Here is a 19,308-nt window from a genome sequence, read left to right as displayed (position 1 = left end):
GAGAGTAACACCTAGATATGAAACAGAGTCTCGAAACAATTGCACTTTCTTTGGGTTGATTTTCAAACCTGCTTATGAAAGGAGACTTAAGAGTTCATCAAAGAGCTGAAGATGTTCTTCTTCTGTAGTTGTAGCAAGCAGTAGATCATCGACGTATTGGACAAGGCACTCAGGTCTGGAAAAACCTTATATAGCCTCAGCCATCCGCAAGTGGAACGCTCCAGAAACCATTGGAAAAGTCCAGCACTGTGAAGACCTTACTGTCAGTTGGGACACGGGACAGTAGAGTGGCAGTGTCTCTTCCAATCGGTGCACAGGTAGGTGTCACAGCGTTGAGTCGCCTGTAGTCCACAGTCAGTCTCCAGGATCCGTCTGGCTTCCGCACAGGCCAAATAGGAGAGTTTGTTGTAGAAGTACAATGTCTTATGACTCCTTGCTGTAACAGAGAACTAATAACAGTTGCAACAGATTCGTGACTTTCAGTGGGGATCCCATATTGTTTTTGAAATTCATGAGGAGGACCATTGATGTCTTCCTCCTGACCCACATTACCACAATCATGCTTATGCCTGGCAAACACATCAGAGTATTTTGCTATTATTTGCCTCACTGCATAATTTTCATTGAATGGAAGCGGTAATTCACCTGGTGACTTAATAGTACATACTGCATGTGAATCACTAACAGTGTACGCAACATTTCTGCCTCTGTTAAACCAAATCTGATTATTAGCGTAATCAAGTATTACACCTTCTCTTCTCAAGACATCCGAACCAATAATTGACTGACCCTCAGGTAAAGGCATTAATATAGGAGACCAAGTTGTTTGATAATCACCTATTTTCAAATTACATTTTATACCCTTCATAGCAGTAGTCATGTCTCCCTTAAACCCAGATACATTAGCTGTAATACCTGTAGATAATGTGTGTGTGTGTGTGGAGATTGAGCATGTAGGACAGACACAGAAGCACCAGTGTCTAAGAGCATGCATTGCTGTGGGCCTCCGTCAACAGCTGCTCTTAAGATCGGCCTATTCCATCTGTCCCGATAGAGCTTCGTTTCTACCTTCAGGGAGGCCACGCACCCCTATGCGTGCTGTGCATGGGCTGCTTTCCCTATGAGATCAGTGCGCAGTTGTTGCACTTCCTGACGCAGGAGCTGTAGCTCTTTCTGCGGATACAGGGGAGGAGTTGAGTACTGAGGAGGAGTCGGTGCTGCCTTTGACTCATCATATGTGAGAGGAGTCACGTTAGGCACCGCCCCTCGGGGTGTCCCGGCCTGTCTGTGTGACTTGGGGTCGGTGTGAGTCTGATCTCCAGCGCGGTCACTTCTGCCCCTGTTACGCTTGTAACCAGAGTTATGTTTCTTTTCCCAGTGAGGATTATGAGGGGGACAACGCCCATATTCAGGCTCAGTGTTTAAGAAAACATGAGGCCCCTCGACCTGGAATAGTTTTTCACGGGATTCTTTTTCAGTTTTCCCCTTATTATCAATTTTAACACATTTCCAAGCTCCTTTTTTCACTAATTCCTGTGCTCTGCAAATTTTAGGAAACAAATTCTCCCAATCCTCGGTTGCATCAGCTGAGATGCCCAGGATTGCCTTTAAATCAGGGTGTAATCCATATAAAAAGGATTTCTTAAACTGTTCATCATATATATCATCATCAATTGTATCCAGAAACAAATAGAGAGCTCGTTTTCTCAGAGCATATGCCCTTACATGTTCGCCTTTTCTCTGTGTTGCAGAATAAAATTTACTTCCCCAATCTGCTGCATCCCAGCCACAAGCTTCGCTTATTAACTCTAAGACCTCAGTCCACGAACTTGCTCTCCCCACTTCATCAACACTTAACAGGGATCTTAAAGTTGGAGAACAAGCAGCTAAAACTATTGTTTTCCAATGCAGGTCGTTCAGTTGTGGGTGTAACTGAATGCAAGATAAAAGTCGAATTATTAATTCCTCTAAATCTGTCTCTAGAGTAATTGGACCCAAATCATCTTTGAATGCTCTCAGTTCCAGAGCAGTCAGACGCTTAGTTGTCTGAGGCTCATTACTGACTCGAGGATCATCAGAGCTGTCTGTGTTTCTGAATGACTTCGTCTTCTCGTACTTTCATGTATTGGACTCGGCTCTGTGTCGCTCGTCCTTAACATCCTGCGTTTCACTGCAGCCCGAGTGCGAACCACACAGACGGGAGCGGATTCAGGATTGAATTCACAGTCCCACGCCTCTCTCTCTAGCTCTTCCCAATATTCATCATCATCAGAGTCCAGTTCAGGACAACACGGACCTCCGACAGCTGCAATGATACCAGTTTTCATGCCTAGTTTGGTTTTTAAGCGCATTACTAGCTGTTTACATGCGGTGTGATTACTTTGGGAAACTTTGGTTGCAGTGTGTCTGAGAGCTGCCTGGCAATCATTGAACTGTTGCTGTAAAGTGCGATTCTCTTTTCTCAGACTCTCATTGTAAGATCTGCGCTGCTCTTCATCGAAACACAGCATTATTGCTCACTGTCTGCATCTGCATTTTGTAAAAGCAGGGCAGATTTCTCATCGCTAACAAGTTTCAATTTAGTTTCTACCTCGGCAGAATGATCAGATAAGATCTTAACACACTGAGCTAACCCATACAGAGCAGATAATTTCACTTTTTCGTTTGTTAACTCCGCTAAACAGGACTCTAAGTTCTGTAATGAAGTGCTCGCACACTTCTTTATCGCGTTTTTAATTCGGTCCTTATGGACACACCGGCCTTCTGTGCCTTCTGACACAGATGATCCATGTTTGCCTCTGTTCACAGAAGGTCACTTTTCAATCACTCGCCCACACTTTATGTGGTTTTCCTCCTTGGAGTTGAAATCACTACACACTCCTAAGGTCAATGATCAGCTCGTACAATCCTGGCTTTGCTGACGACACCGTTACGCGAGGTTCGTCTTTCAGGCAAAGTCGGATATACAGCGCTATTCTGTCAATGATGCACATTAATACTGCAGAGCAATCTGTGACTTGTAGCAAATATCTGTCATCATCCCCGTATTGGCCACCACTATGTAAGAGAATTTGATACGCTTGGTTTTTCAGTCAATCTAAATAAATAGTTGAACTGAAAACTCATAGGTCAATTGGTTTCTCTTTTAAGATTCTTTTTAGAGGGAAGATGCGGTCAAGTCACAGATGTGCAATAATCATTTATTTTGACAAAAATAGGAAACTAATATCATTCAATTATATTACTGAAAATAAGTAATATTAAGCTTCTGCTGGATTACAGTAAGAAACAGATAATACCCATTTACTTCTTTCTCCTCACAGTACAGCTTATAGGCCATTCTGGTCAGGCAGGAAGCGGTGTGTCTCTCTCTGTCTCTCCCTCCAGCTCTGTCTTGTGTCTCGTTGCAGGATGAAGAAGTTAAGAGAAAACTCAAATTCTCTTTGTTTTCCCTTTTATAAGGTTTCCTTCCAACCAATAGCATTTTGCCACCACCATGACTTGGGTGCCTTATGCTAAAGTAATTTAGAAGTGGGGGTCATTTCGAATTTGACTAGGAGCCAATCAGAGGACAGGTCCCTTTTGGTCTCTGGTCATAAAGATAGGGTTACCAGGGCTACCAGGGCTACCAGGGAACTTAGATAAAAGGGAGGAGGACTGTTTCCTCTACCAAACCAGATGGTATAGAATTTCCCATAGAAAAATATATTCTAACAAATAATATCTTACAGATATCAGTGTCCTGTTGAATCTTTCTACTATGCTGTCAGTCTGAGGATGGTAAACAGAAGTGTACAGCTGCATTATCTAGAGTAATTTATGTTCTTAGTTTTGGCACTGTGCAGGGGTACGGTCTCTGGGTACCTGGTGGCATAATCAACTATGACAAGAATGTGTTGAAAACCCTTGGCAGACTAGTGTAGGTAGGGGACCAATGAGATCCATAGCTATTCTTTCAAAGGGCGTTAATAATAGGTAACAGAATCAGCATATAACTATAAGAGGGGACGGGATCAGTCCTCTGACAGTCCAGGCAACTTTGACAATACCTGATGATGTCTGCGTGGACTCCAGGCCAATAGAAACGTTTTTGCAGCCGCTCTGTTGTCTTTACTGTTGATGTCCTCCTAGCAGGTGACTGTGGGCTAAATTCAGGACGGTCTTCCTGAAGGGAGCCGGCACCAGCAGTTGCTCCACAATGATGTCCTTTGGCTATGGCTTGACTCGGTACAGAACACTCTTTTTAATGCCAAATGAGGGAAAGTTAGTACACACACAGGATCTACCAGAATTCAATGTATTACCTTGACAGATACACACAGCAATGGAGATCTTCCAACTGTGCTGTCCCTAATCTTCCCTTATGTTGAGAAAGACCAGGATGGAAATATTCATCTTCCAGAGCACCTGGCCCATCCTCCTCTTCCTCCTCCTCTCTGTCTGTGGCTTCCAGTTCATCCTCCTCCACCATTTCAGGTTCTGTTCTCTCATTTTCAGTCTCCCCCTCCAAGGCCGGCAGTTCATCTACCTCATCTCCCAGACAGATCGGGGTTGTCACTGGGCCAGTTGTATTGGTAAGCTGCGATTGCCTTGCTTTCCTTTGGGGAAGTGGCTGAAACTTATTTTCCTTCTCTTCAAAGAGTCCCCTCCACAGGCCTTCATAGAATGGAGAATCTCATCCTAACAAAATTGGATAAAGTAAATGGCTTACCAAGCCTACGTGTCCCAGGAAGCGTCCCCTCTTGGTCATGATGTTAACTTTAACTGTGGGGTTTTGTGTCACCATGAACACATGTGATTGACATCGGCGGGAGATCACTGATGTGAGGAGAGAAGGAGTCATGAGGGAGACCATACTTCCTGAATCTAATAGAGTTGCCACTTCTTGGCGTTGTACCACACCAGGTCGAGATGGGGGGGTGCTGATCCATCTGAGCATGCGCAGAGATGTGTTATGAGTGGGGTGGACCATCCCTGTCAACTGGGAGGTCTTCTAGCATGCGGGTTCTTTTCTCTGGCCCATTGTGGGTGACCATTGGGCGGACCGTCCCCCTCTTTGGGATTTCTTTTTGGGAATGCTTTCTCTCCCTGTGTTGGCTGTTTTGGCTGTTCTTCTTATGTTCTTAAGTCATAGGGCAGAGCTTGGATAAACCTCTGGTTTGAGCCATTTCCTGGCCAGATGAATGAGATCAAACATTTGTGATCTAGGAGCTTTCCCCATGTGGAATTGCCAGCTATGAAAACGCTGATAACCCCCAAGCGAGCTAGAATTTCCTTTTTAGTTTCTCATAGTCGTTAGCATCCCCCTCTTCCAAGTCAGACCAGGCTTTGTCTGCCTCCCTACATAGGAAGGGAGCAATGATGCCAACCCATTCAGTCTTTGGCCAAAACTCCCTTTCAAACAGTATGTTTGAAGGTTTTTAGGTAGGCCTCGACATCATCAGCTGGTGTCATCTTCTGGAGGAAATGATTGGCTATAATAGAGACGTTGATATGTTGTTGAATTGCTTTGTCAGAAGCAAGTTCAGTGGCAAGTTTTTGCATTTCCTATTTAGTATGTAGTTGGTACTTCCTCTGTTCTTCAAACAAGAGGCAATTAGTCTTGGCTTGTTGTTGGTTGACCTCCTGCTGTGTAATATTGGCTGTGACTAGCTGTTTCAATAAATCTTCCATGTTTATAGGTGTGGCTGTCCTTCTGTTAGTGCAGGTCCTCACAGCCTTGCCCGCATTCTCCACCAGCTGTAAAGGGGTGTGGGAGGGGATGTCTGGAATTGTGTGTAGGTGTAGGTGTGTAATTGTGAGTTGGGAGAGCATTACAACACACACAGCGGGGGAGCAAGAAGAAGTTGAAATCCGGTCAAAGTCTGATGCTTTATTCAAAGTCCGCACAGGCTATTGGTTTCCTGGGCAGCTAAGCTGCTTACCAGGACAAACACTCCAGAAACAGTAAAACACACACAGTTCTCTCTGTCAGAAAATCTATTATCAGGTCACAGGCCAGGGTTGATACCAGAGGGGGTTGACTGACTGGACACTACAGGACAATAACTCTAATTGCACACTACAGTCACTCATTCTCTCTCTGTATTTACCATTTCTCTCCTCTCTCTCCCTTTCCCTGTCTCCAACTCTCCCTCCTGTTCTCCCCCTCCCCCTCTCCCTCCCTGTCTCGCTCCCCCTCTCTCTCCCCCTCCCCCTCTTTCCCTCCCTCAGTTCCAGCACCCTACAGAGCAGTACCCTCCTCTGAAATTCGGCACAGTGCCCAACGGCAGCACGGAGAAGAACATCCGCAGCAACTACCCCGCCATGCACGCTTACATGGGCAAGTACAACCAGAGGGGTGTAGAGGAGGCCATCACCAACCTGAAGACTGGGTAAGAGAGCGCGAGGGGAGGGGGAGGGTGAGAGGGGGGGGTAGGTGGAGGGAGAGATAGGGAGTGGGAGGGAGAGAGCAAGAGAGAGAGGAATAGAGAAAGGGGAACAGAGAGGGTGTGGTAACAGAGAGATGGAGGATGAGAGTTAGTCCGAAATATACAAGACTAACACTCTCACCCTATTGCTCACTACCCCTCCCTCTCCTCCTCCCTCCCCCTCCCTCAGGAAGCTGGACGCATTCATCTACGATGCAGCGGTGCTCAACTACATGGCACGGAAGGACGAGGGCTGCAAGGTCATGACCATCGGCTCGGGGAAGGTGTTCGCCACCACAGGCTACGGCATCGCTCTGCACAAGGGCTCGCGCTGGAAGAGGCCCCTCGACCTGTCCCTGCTGCAGCTGGTGGGAGACGGTGAGAGAGAGGGGGAGGGGGGGCTGTTGACACACTGACTGACTGACACACTGACTGACTGATACACTGACTGACTGATACACTGATTGACACACTGACTGACTGACACACTGACTGACTGACTGGTCACTCTGCCTGCATGCTAGAGAAGGATTGGGGAAATGAGGTAGTAATTGGGAGAGAAAGAGAGATGAAGAAATATATATATAAATAGAGAGAGTGAGATGGAGAGTGAGAAACAGAGAGACACAGAGAGAGAGACAGAGAGAGACAGAGAGAGAGACACAGAGAGAGAGTCAGAGAGAGAGAATTCTTGTACAATTACAGTACCTTCTGTTCCTCCTCATCCCTCTATTTCTGCATCCCTCTTCCTCTCCTTTAGATCTCCCCTTCTCCTTCCCTCTCCCTCTTCTCTCCCTCTCCCTCCCCCCCTCCCCCTCCCCTCCTCCCCTTCCCTCCTCTTCCCCTTCCTTCTCCCTTTCTCTCCTTCCCCTTCTCTCTTTCCCTCCCTCAATATGTCTAAACTGTCAGTGAGTCAGTCAGTCAGTGTCTGTATTATCAACCTCTCTCTCCCTCTGTCTCTCTCTCCCTCTCTCTCCACCACCACCTCCTCCCTTTCCGGCCTCCCTCTCTCTCCCCCTCTCCTCTCCCTCCCTCTCCATTGCTGTGTGTATCTGTCTCTGTCTCTCTACTTCTTTACCTCATCTCTCCTCTCTCTCCCCTCTCCCTGTCCCTCCATGCAATACCACTCTTCCTCTCTCCATCTCTCCCTCTCCCTTCCTTCCTCTGTCTCTCTCCCTCCACCCCCTCCCTCCCTCTCTCCCTCTCTCTCCAGATGAAGTGCAGACTCTGGAGCGCCTGTGGCTGTGGGGTATCTGTCACTGCAGCTCTGAGGTGACAAGTGTCACAGACAGACAGACAGACAGACAGACAGACAGACAAAAAGTGATAATGTACTGTAGTGTCAGTCAGTGTGTGTCAATCAGTCAGTCAGTCAGTCAGTCAGTTAATGTATCCGTCAGTCGGTCAGTCAGTCAGTGTTTGTCAGTGCATCAGTCTGTGTATCATTCAGTCAGTCGGTCAGTGTGTCAATCAGTCAATCAGCCAGTGTGTCAGTCAATGTGTCAGTTGGTCAGTCAGTGTGTCACCAGTCAGTCAGTCAGACAGTCAGACAGTGAGTGTGTCAGACAGTCAGTGTGTCAGTCAATGTGTCAGTTGGTCAGTCAGTGTGTCAGCAGTCAGTCAGTCAGACAGTCAGACAGTGAGTGTGTCTGACAGTCAGTGTGTCAGTCAATGTGTCAGTCGGTCAGTCAGTGTGTCAGCAGTCAGTCAGTCAGACAGTGAGTATGCCAGTCAGTCAGTGTGTCAACCATAAGTCAGTGTGTCAGTCAGTCAGTCAGTCAGTCAGTGTGTCAGTTAGTGTGTTAGTCAGTCATTGTGTCAGTCAGTCAGTCAGTGTGTCAGTTAGTGTGTTAGTCAATTAGTCTGTCATTCAGTCAGTCAGTCAGTCAGTGTGTCAGTTAGTGTGTTAGTCAATTAGTCTGTCATTCAGTCAGTCAGTCAGTCAGTGTGTCAGTTAGTGTGTTAGTCAGTCATTGTGTCAGTCAGTCAGTCAGTGTATCACTGTTTCTCTCAGCCCTATTCCCTCTGTGACTAACCCCACACCTGTCTCCCCCTACTCCTTTTCTCCCAATCCCCTTCACCCTCCCCTCCCTCAGACGAGATCGAGATGCTGGAGAGACTCTGGCTCTCGGGGATCTGCCACAACGACAAGATCGAGGTCATGAGCAGCAAGCTGGACATTGACAACATGGCCGGCGTGTTCTACATGCTGCTGGTGGCCATGGGGCTGAGTCTGCTGGTCTTCGCCTGGGAGCACCTGGTGTACTGGCGGCTCAGACACTGCCTGGGGCACTCAGGTCGACTGGACTTCTTGCTGGCCTTCAGCCGGGTGAGGGGACGGGATGCCATGCTGACTGGACACTACAGTACATTAACACTGACTGACTGACTGGACACTACAGTACATTATCACTGATTGACTGGACACTACAGCACATTAACACTGACTGACTGGACACTACAGCACATTAACACTGACTGACTGACTCGACACTACAGTACATTAACACTGATTGACTGGAAACTACAGCACATTAACACTGATTAACTGGACACTACAGCACATTAACACTGACTGACTGGACACTACAGCACATTAACACTGACTGGACACTACAGCACATTAACACTGACTGACTGGACACTACAGCACATTAACACTGACTGACTGGACACTACAGCACATTAACACTGACTGACTGACTGGACACTACAGCACATTAACAGTGACTGACTGACTGGACACTACAGCACATTAACAGTGACTGACTGACTGGACACTACAGCACATTAACACTGACTGACTGACTGGACACTACAGCACATTAACACTGACACCATTGACACCAGCCTTGATAGCGTTTGTAAAGTAGAAATGTTTACTTTCATATATGTAGATGTTAATTTATTTAATAAATAAACTAGACATTTTTATACTATGTACAGATAGATCTATATACTACAGGATATTTCATATTTTATATACATAATATTATATGTATAGATATGTCTTTCTTTGATATAATATTATATCATTTGCATTCCCATGCAGACATTTTGCATTAAACTTTTGTTGGCAGCTAAATAAATAAAACGGCACAGAGCAGAGAGCAGCGTGGCAGTGACTGAGCTGCTTTTGCATGACATACAGACTCAAACAGATTACAGTAAGCCCTTGCCAGCCGCACAATTAGGTTTTCCTGTTGTACACTAGTTTGCCCACCATGGCAGGTACAGCTATGTACACACAGTTTTATAACAAGTTGGGTGGACCTGGTACTGGAGGAGAGACCAGAGACTGGGATATGGTGTAATGGACATAGTTGCCTGTTTTATAAAGTGAGTAGTAGGTCATTTTCCTTCAGGGCCTCTAAAAGGGTGGAGGAGGTGGAGCAGCATTTCCTCCTATGGTACTGGCTCCAGCAGGGTTGGTGGTCCATGCCGAGGGTAGAGCTCCTCCCAGTGGACTCCTCTGCACTCGCAGCACTGAAGCCCACCTTATATTAGCCTCCCGCTCATTAGGAGAAATGCTGTCAGCTGCTCCTCTGGTCTCTTGTTGGCCTCTGGTGTCTCTCCATGGTGACAGCTGACAGCAGGCAGGAGCTGGGAGCTGTCCGGTACAGAACCAGGTCATTCTTCCTGCCGGAGCCCGCATTCTCCACCTGTGTCGCTCTGGTGGATGGCCTTGTGGGCCCGAGTGGGCAGCATCGTCGGCCTTTATACGTTCCTTTACACAGTATGTTATAGTATTTGCATTGTTTTTATGTCGCTGTGTTTTTCATTGGTGTGTATCAAAGGAAAATGCAGCCTAAGGTTTTGGGAAGTGTGACTGTGGCCATGGAGAACCTAACCTCCTGTTTCCCCTGAGCACTATTGTTTCCCCGACTGCGGCAAAGGATTACTGTATGATAATAACTGTTGACAGATGCTGCATGATTGATGTCAGCCCTCTTAGGGAAAGTTCAGCTCACTGACTGTGCATTTCTCATTGCTGTTATCTTCAACAGCAATGGGTTGTATTTATAAACAACAACAACAATAAACTCTGAATGTCCTCAGCATCACCCAGGCCGATGTCTAAGGCTGCCCAGATGGATTCTGGGTCCTTTCTAAACTCATCTCAGCTATATTCTTAGCCAAGAGCTGTCTCCTTTTGGGCACCGCCACGTTTGCTGGTGGCTTCAAAAGTTCAGATATAAACCTACATCATTTCCACTTCCAGGTCAAACCTGCCCTGTGTGGGGAGGGGCACTGGACAATGCTGATGCGATGCTGGCGGGTGGGCGTCCTGGGGTTGTGCAGTACGGGAACACTTCAGTACTTTAACGCTCTCTTTCTCTCTCGCTGTCTCTCTCAGGGCATGTACAGCTGCTGCAGCTTCGAGGATGAGACAGCAGTCGGCACGGCGACCAAAGTCCCACCCCTGCCCTCCCAGCACCACCACGCCTACCAATCACAGCAGCCGCCCCACTCCGTCATCACAGCGGCGGCCCTGCAATCACAGCAGCAGGCTCCGCCCCCCTCCCAGACGCAGCTGCAACCTCCACAGTCCCAGAGCTACCTGTCTCCTCTGCTGCCCGGCTCTCCTCCCACGCTGGGCCCACACTCGGCCAACGCTCCCCCTCTCCTCGGCGCTCCCCTGCCATGCTCCACCTTCCTGCCCCGGCCTGACCGCAGGCTAGCAGTGGTGGACCGTTGGCGTCTCCCCAAAGGTGGTGTTGGGAAGTCTGTGGGTGTCAGGAGTGCGATAGCGGAGCTGGGGCCCTTTGCACAGAAGGTTGGGCAAGGCTGGGGCGGTGGCGGAGGGGCGGGAGGAGCCGGGGGGGGCGGGGGAGGTGGCGGGGTAGGAGGTGGAGGGGGCCTGGATGGGTACAAACGCTACTATGGCCCCATCGACCCTGAAGGCCTCATTTCCTGTGTGGACGCACAGGCTGGAGGTTCCCAAACCCCCAAGGTCCCCCAACTTCACCCACAGGCATCTCTCTACTACCAGGCCGAGGTAGGCCTGGACTCTGGGGGCAAGAAGGGGAAGGCAGGAGGGGCTGTGCTGGCTGGTGGGGGTGTGGGAAAGCCCCCCAAATCCCTTTCTACCCCCCGGTTGCCCCCCAAATCCCAGCAGGGCACCCCCCTGCCCCCTCCCCCTCCGCCAACTCAGCCCACCCCCCTCCCTTCCTCCTCCTCTCCCCCGCTCCCTCACCCTCACCCTCACCCTCACCCTCACACTCACCCTCACCCAGCCTCTCTCCCCCCTGCCTCCCTGCCCCTGCCCCTGCCCATGCCTCTGCCCCCTCCCTCCTCTTCCTCCGCCCCACACACCAGAGAGAGGGAGAGAGAGAGGGACATGTGGAGGGGGAGGAGACGGCCACGGAAGGACAGGGAGGGAGCAGGGAAGGAGGGAGGCGGGAATGCAGGGCCGCTGTACGAAAATATTCTTCCTCTGGGCAGGAGAGTGGGAGGAATGGAGGGAGGAAGTGGAGGAGGAGGAGCAGCAGGGGGAGGGGTTCACAGAGGGCATTACAATCACCCCTCCCACCAACACTACACTTCTCCCTCCCGCTCTCCCTCCCTCCCCTATTCCTCCCCCTCCCCCTCTCCCTCCTCCTTCTCCTCCCATTCTTCTCCCTCCTCCTCCTCTTCCTCTCCCTCTACCTCCTCCGCCTCTTCTGCCTCCTCCTCTCCCTCCTCCTCCTCCTCTTCTTCCTCCTCCTCCCCTTCCTCTTCTCGCAGCCCCTCTGCAGACAGAGGGCGGGCGGGAAAGGGAGAGGGAGAGGGGGAGGAGGAGGAGGAGGAGGAGGAGGAGGAGGGAGAGGAAGGGATGATGGAAGAGTCTAGTCTTCTGCTAGTCTCTCCACCCTCCATCCCTCGCTCCCTCCACCCCCCTCCTCCCCCCATCCCCCCCCGTAAACCCCGCACTGGTGGACGACGGAGGCAGGGAGAGAGGGAGCATGAGAGAGAGAGAGGGGGAGGAGGAGGAGGACAGCTGGCACAGTTGCAGCAGTGGTGGGCGGCCTGGGGAGAGAGGGAGCGAGGGAAAGGGGGAGGAGGAGGTGGGGATGGCAAGAAAGAGAAGAAACAGCGACGAGAGAGAAATAGGGACAGGGAGAAGGGGAAAGAGGGAGGAGGGGGAGGAGAGGAGTTGTTGGAGGAGGAAGAGGTAGGAGGAAGGAAGGAGAGGAAGAAGAAGAAGACGAGGAAGAAGAGGAAGAAGAGAAAGAAGGAGGAGAAGGAACGGGAGCGTGAGAGGGAAAGGGAGCGGGAGAGGGAGCGGGAGAGGAGGAGGAGCAAGCGGAGGAAACAGCGGAAAAAGAAGAAGGAGAGGAGGAAGAAGCGGAGGGAGCAGGAGGAGGAAGAGGGTGGGAGGAGGAGGAGAGCGAGGGAAGGAGGAGGAGGAGGGGGGAGGAGGTCGTCTGGGGCAGATGACGGAGAGGGGGAGGCAAGTAGGGAAGGAGAGAGAGAGATTGTGACATACCCCTCTTATCTGTGGCAGGGGGAGGAGCGGGGGATGGGGGAGGGGGAGAAGGAAGAGCGGGAGGAGAGGGGGAGGGAGAGGGAGAGGGGGAGGGCCCAGAGGAGCGATGCCCATAGCCACACCCCCAGCCAGGCCCCCAGGCAGCGTCGCTACCCCAGTCTGCACAAGCTGCCTGCCTCCGTGAAATTCTGGGTCAGTGGAGTCTCTGATTCGCTCTATCCCACTCCTCCTCCTCCCTCCTCCTCTTCCTCCTTCTTCCCCTCTTCCTCCAAGCGCCGGAAAGGGGGAGGGGGAGGGGGAGGTGGGGGCGAGAAGAGACCCTTGCTTCTGAGGTACGAGAGAGGAAGGTCCCAAACACGGCAGGGCCTGTCCTTCCATGAGTGGGACTCAGAGGAAGAGGAGGAGGAGGAGCAAGGGGAAGGGGAGGGAGAGAGGGAGGGAGGGAGAGCAGGAGGGGCAGGGGAGGATATTGAGAGGGGAAGGAGGAGAGGAGGGGCAGGGGCAGTGTCAGAGTCAGAGAGGGAGAGGGGGAGGGGTAGAGGGAGGGGGTTCTCGGAGGAAGAAGTGGGGGAGGAGGATGATGACGGAGAGGAGGAGGAGGAGGAGGAAGGGTCATCAGGGGAGTTTGGCAGGTTCGAGAGGTACTGGGATGGAGGGGGAGGTAGTAGTGGGGGGGCAGGGGGGTGGTTTTTTGGGACCTACCCTGCCAGGGAGAAAGGAGGGAGTGTGAACAGCAGAGACGATCCACTGGGGGGTGGGGGGCCACTGGGGGGGTGGGGAGAGAGCGAGGGGGTTGGGGGGGGAGGGAGTTGGGGGGAGGTGGGGGAGGGGCTGGCGGGGGAGTGGGGGGCGTCCACTCCGTTTTTGGTGCCGCGGCGCTATTGGTCAGTGGACAAGCTTCCTGTGAAGGATGAGAAGAGGGGGAGGAAGGAAGGGGGAGGAGGGAAGAGCAAAAGCAAAGGTCGAGCCAGAGAGAGGGAGAGGGACAGGGAGAGGGACAGGGACAGGGACAGGGACAGGGAGAGGGGACAGACGTCTGCTACTCCGCCCTGCTCCTGCCCACATGCCCAACCCCGCCAAGCCTTCTCCCAGCATGCACCACTCCAGCACAGGCCCCTCCCGCCCCGCCACCCCCACAGGGGCCCCAGCTCCCGCAGCCAGGAGGAGCTCCTGCTGCCCCACTGCCGCAGCCTCAGCGGCCCCGGCAAGCCCAGGCTAAGCCGGGGGCGCCACAAATCCGGCAGCCAGTCCAGCCTCCACGTGGGCCGCCCCTCCTCCCCACCCCAGCCCCTGCCCCCTTCCTCCTCCTCTCCCCCCCTACCCCCTCCCCCTCCCCAGGTCCAGCCGGCCCCGCCCCCCCCCTCCTCAGCCTCCTCCTCCTCCCTGCCTCCTCCCCCTCCTCCTGTCCCACCGTCTCTCTCCTCCTCCCATCCTGCCCCAGCCGCTGCCCACGCCCAGAACCCTGCCTCCCAGGCCCCTGGCCTGTCCACGCTGCCCTCCTCTGGTCCCCCCGCCCCTCCCTCGTCCTCCAACTCCTGCGCAGTCCCCCCCGGGGGCAGCGGCGGGGGCAGTAGCGCACGGCTACAGTACCAGAGGCTGCGCTCCGTGCCACAGCCCCACCCCCGCCCCGCCTTCTACTCCCCCCGCCTGCCACTCAAGGCCCGCAGCTTGTGCTCACGCAGAGGCTCTGCCCACTTCTCCAGCCTGGAGAGCGAGGTGTGACAGGGAGGGGGAGACAGGGAGAGACACAGAGACACTGAGACACACAGACGGACACAGAGGGACACACTGAGACACAGAGGGACACAGAGGGTCACAGAGGGACACACTGAGACACAGAGGGACACACACAGAGGGACACAGAGGGACACACTGAGACACAGAGGGACACACACAGAGGGACACAGAGGGACACACTGAGACACAGAGGGACACACACAGAGGGACACAGAGGGACACACTGAGACACAGAGGGACACACACAGAGGGACACAGAGGGACACACTGAGACACAGAGGGACACACACAGAGGGACACAGAGGGACACACTGAGACACAGGGGGGGACACACAGAGGGACACAGAGGGACACAGACAGAGGGACACACTGAGACACAAAGAGACACACACAGAGTTACACGAACTTGTTAAGACTTACTACCTAAAATGTAACCTGGAACCGAAACAGGTTTCAAAACTGTGAAACTGCAGCTACTACTACTGCTACTACTATTGCTACTGCTACTGCTCACACAGTGGTACTCGCTGGCAGAGAGATCCAGAGACTGTGTAATTGCAACACAGACAACGAGCAACAGAAAATATTACTTTACCCTTACTACTACTGCTAATACTACTGCTGCCAACACACCTCTTACAGATACTACTCCTGATGCCAATGTTACTACTGTTACACTGACTGTTTGTAGGACTACTCTTGTACTACTACAGTACTACTATTACTACTACACTGAAAAGACATTGAGCTTTAGAAAGACTCTATTGTAAATTTAGCTACTCTTACTCCTACTGCTACTCCTGTTCCTACTCCTACTGCTACTGCTATTGCTACTACTTCTGTTACAGTTAGTAACTTTGATGTGCAAAGAAAGATAGTCCTTGACTAAGAATTTTAGACTACTTCTACTACTACTGCTACTGCAACTGCTACTATTTCTACATCTACTACTACTACTGCTACTGCTACTGCTTCTACTACTACTGACATCCTGCTACTCCATTTCTCCTCTCCTCCATGTGGAATGGTGAATGATGATGTCACCCCTGCCCTCCCCCAACGCCTCCCTTATCCAATCAGAAGTCAGAACTATGACATCGTTTTCAACAACAACAAGCAAGACAACCAACACCACCACACTCAAGCTCCTCCCACCTCCTGCTCTCTCTCTCTCAGCCAATCAGAGCAGCGAACTGTGATGTTGTGTGCGCTGTGGTAATGATGTCATTGTCCTTCCCAGTCTCTGACCAGCTGTAGCCAGACCCAAACTGTAGCAACATATGTTTTGTTATTTATTTTTTCTAACTCTCTGCCTTTCTTTCTCTCCATTCCTGCTCCCACCCCCCCAGCCCCCCTTCCCACTCTCTCTCTATCTGTCAATCACTGTACTGCAACACAAACAGTAGATGCCTTGTATCTTGTAGCTATAACAGACTGAGAGAGCGAGGGAGAGAGAGAGGGCAAGAGCGGGTGGGGGGTGTCAGAGAGAAAGAGAGAGAGACAGAAGTAGTCTCTCCATCTCCCTCTCCCTCTCCCTCTCTCCCTCTCTCTCTCTCTCCCTCTCCCTCTCTCTGGCTTATTAGTAATATACTGTGATCTTGAATGTAGCATATTTAACAGCATATCATAAGTGCAGAAACTGTGAATATTTTGTATGTATTTAATGTATTCCTTAGACTGTGATACTGATGCCTAGAAAGCTACATTATAACCATATTGTGTGGACTGTATGTGTGTGTGTATGTATGTATGTGTGGATCTATCTATTAAGTTGTTTCCTAATTCAAACACACACAATGTTATATATATATATATATATATATATATATATATATATATACAGTAAGATATTGGAGTGTGAGTGTGTGTGTGGGTGATTCTCAGTATGTGTGTGCGTGTGTGTGTGTGTGTGTGTATAATTGTGTTTTATCTTTAGACTGATGTGTACATTTGCTGGGTGATTTTGCACACTCAGTACATGTCATCTCTCCCTCTCTCCCTCTCTCCTTTTCTGCTTGTGCCAGTGTATGTGCATCTCTTTCCCACTACTCTTCTCACTCCATTCTCTCTCTCTCTCTCTCTCTCTCTCTCTCTCTCTCTCTCTCTCTCTCTCTCTCTTTTCTCTGCCAGTGTTCTCTACAGCAGTTCACCTGACTCTGTATCCTGTATCGCACATGTCTGTCTTTCGTTTGCTTAAGCATTCTCTATTCTTCTCCAGCCTGTATTCTCTCCTCTCTCCTCTCTCTTTTCCAGAGCCTCTATTCTGCATTCCTATTCTTCTTAATTCTCAAGTCTCTATTCTATGATCTATTCTATTATTCTATTATGTATCCTATTCTCTATTCCATATTCTATTCTTCTACTTAGCAAAAATAAGAGACCATTAGATACTGTGCTTCCCCCCCCACCCCCTGTCTCCCGCTGTACTGAGCCCCCGATAGACCACCGCACTGTAGTGACACAGTCTCTCCACAGGGCAGCGCTGTGCCCCAAACTCCCCCACCCCGCCCAGGATCTGTGTCTTTTTACACTGTTGAGCAGAAAACATTAAAATCTGACTCTGTTTCACTATGACTGTGTGCTGCCTCTCTGTCGGTGGGGGGGAGTCTCTGTGTCTAAATCTGTTTGAGTGTGTGTGGGAGTGTGAGAGTGTGTAAGTCTGTATGTCAGTATGTGTGCCTATGGTGAGTGTGTGTGTGTATGTGTGTGTCTCTCTCTGTGTCACACACATACACACACACACTCCATCACTGACACCATTTCTAATCTAACAATATTACTAATTATAATTATTAATTAACTTGCTGCCTCACTCTCTGTCAAGAGATTTCTGACCTACATTAGACTAATTACTCCTCTCCCCCTCTTTCTATCTTTCTCTGCAGTGTCACTCTACTGTAGTGTCCAGTCAGTCAGTGTTAATATGCTGAAGTGTCCAGTCAGTCAGTCAGTGTTAATGTACTGTAGTGTCCAGTCAGTCAGTGTTAATGTGCTGTAGTGTCCAGTCAGTCAGTGTTAATGTGCTGTAGTGTCCAGTCAGTCAGTGTTAATGTGCTGTAGTGTCCAGTCAGTCAGTGTTAATGTGCTGTAGTGTCCAGTCAGTCAGTGTTAATGTACTGTAGTGTCCAGTCAGTCAGTCAGTGTTAATGTGCTGTAGTGTCCAGTCAGTCAGTCAGTGTTAATGTACTGTAGTGTCCAGTCAGTCAGTGTTAATGTGCTGTAGTGTCCAGTCAGTCAGTGTTAATGTGCTGTAGTGTCCAGTCAGTCAGTCAGTGTTAATGTACTGTAGTGTCCAGTCAGTCAGTGTTAATATACTGTAGTGTCCAGTCAGTCAGTCAGTGTCAATGTACTGTAGTGTTCAGTCAGTCAGTGTTAATGTACTGTAGTGTCCAGTCAGTCAGTGTTAATGTGCTGTAGTGTCCAGTCAGTCAGTGTTAATGTGCTGTAGTGTCCAGTCAGTCAGTATTAATGTACTGTAGTGTCCAGTCAGTCAGTCAGTCAGTGTTAATGTGCTGTAGTGTCCAGTCAGTCAGTGTTAATGTGCTGTAGTGTTCAGTCAGTCAGTGTTAATGTACTGTAGTGTCCAGTCAGTCAGTCAGTGTTAATGTGCTGTAGTGTCCAGTCAGTCAGTCAGTGTTAATGTGCTGTAGTGTCCAGTCAGTCAGTCAGTGTTAATGTGCTGTAGTGTCCAGTCAGTCAGTCAGTGTTAATGTGCTGTAGTGTCCAGTCAGTCAGTGTTAATGTGCTGTAGTGTCCAGTCAGTCAGTGTTAATGTGCTGTAGTGTCCAGTCAGTCAGTCAGTTTTAATGTGCTGTAGTGTCCAGTCAGTCAGTGTTAATGTGCTGTAGTGTCCAGTCAGTCAGTGTTAATGTACTGTAGTGTCCAGTCAGTCAGTCAGTGTTAATGTGCTGTAGTGTCCAGTCAGTCAGTCAGTGTTAATGTGCTGTAGTGTCCAGTCAGTCAGTCAGTGTTAATGTGCTGTAGTGTCCAGTCAGTCAGTCAGTGTTAATGTGCTGTAGTGTCCAGTCAGTCAGTGTTAATGTGCTGTAGTGTCCAGTCAGTCAGTGTTAATGTGCTGTAGTGTCCAGTCAGTCAGTCAGTTTTAATGTGCTGTAGTGTCCAGTCAGTCAGTGTTAATGTGCTGTAGTGTCCAGTCAGTCAGTGTTAATGTACTGTAGTGTCCAGTCAGTCAGTGTTAATGTGCTGTAGTGTCCAGTCAGTCAGTCAGTGTTAATGTGCTGTAGTGTCCAGTCAGTCAGTCAGTGTTAATGTGCTGTAGTGTCCAGTCAGTCAGTGTTAATGTGCTGTAGTGTCCAGTCAGTCAGTCAGTGTTAATGTGCTGTAGTGTCCAGTCAGTCAGTCAGTGTTAATGTGCTGTAGTGTCCAGTCAGTCAGTCAGTGTTAATGTGCTGTAGTGTCCAGTCAGTCAGTCAGTGTTAATGTGCTGTAGTGTCCAGTCAGTCAGTGTTAATGTGCTGTAGTGTCCAGTCAGTCAGTGTTAATGTGCTGTAGTGTCCAGTCAGTCAGTCAGTTTTAATGTGCTGTAGTGTCCAGTCAGTCAGTGTTAATGTGCTGTAGTGTCCAGTCAGTCAGTGTTAATGTACTGTAGTGTCCAGTCAGTCAGTGTTAATGTGCTGTAGTGTCCAGTCAGTCAGTCAGTGTTAATGTGCTGTAGTGTCCAGTCAGTCAGTC

At 50.1% G+C, this 19,308-nt stretch overlaps 1 protein-coding gene across 1 annotated transcript in view; it reads left to right on the top strand.

Annotated features, from left to right (window-relative positions):
• grin2db (glutamate receptor, ionotropic, N-methyl D-aspartate 2D, b) overlaps nt 1-14,601 on the top strand; it is a 39,238-nt gene extending 24,637 nt beyond the window's left edge. Inside the window, exons 12-15 of the mRNA XM_066690442.1 lie at nt 6,214-6,374; nt 6,601-6,788; nt 8,507-8,739; nt 10,768-14,601. Coding sequence (XP_066546539.1) covers nt 6,214-6,374; nt 6,601-6,788; nt 8,507-8,739; nt 10,768-14,601 — 4,416 coding nt within the window. The remainder of the gene's footprint in view (nt 1-6,213; nt 6,375-6,600; nt 6,789-8,506; nt 8,740-10,767) is intronic.
• Nucleotides 14,602-19,308: the final 4,707 nt, after the last annotated feature.

Source organism: Amia ocellicauda, chromosome 1 (genome assembly GCF_036373705.1).
Source record: "Amia ocellicauda isolate fAmiCal2 chromosome 1, fAmiCal2.hap1, whole genome shotgun sequence".
Lineage (NCBI taxonomy): Eukaryota > Metazoa > Chordata > Actinopteri > Amiiformes > Amiidae > Amia > Amia ocellicauda.
The sequence above is the reverse complement of the archived record's forward strand: the minus strand, read 5'-3'. Positions and strand labels throughout refer to the sequence as shown.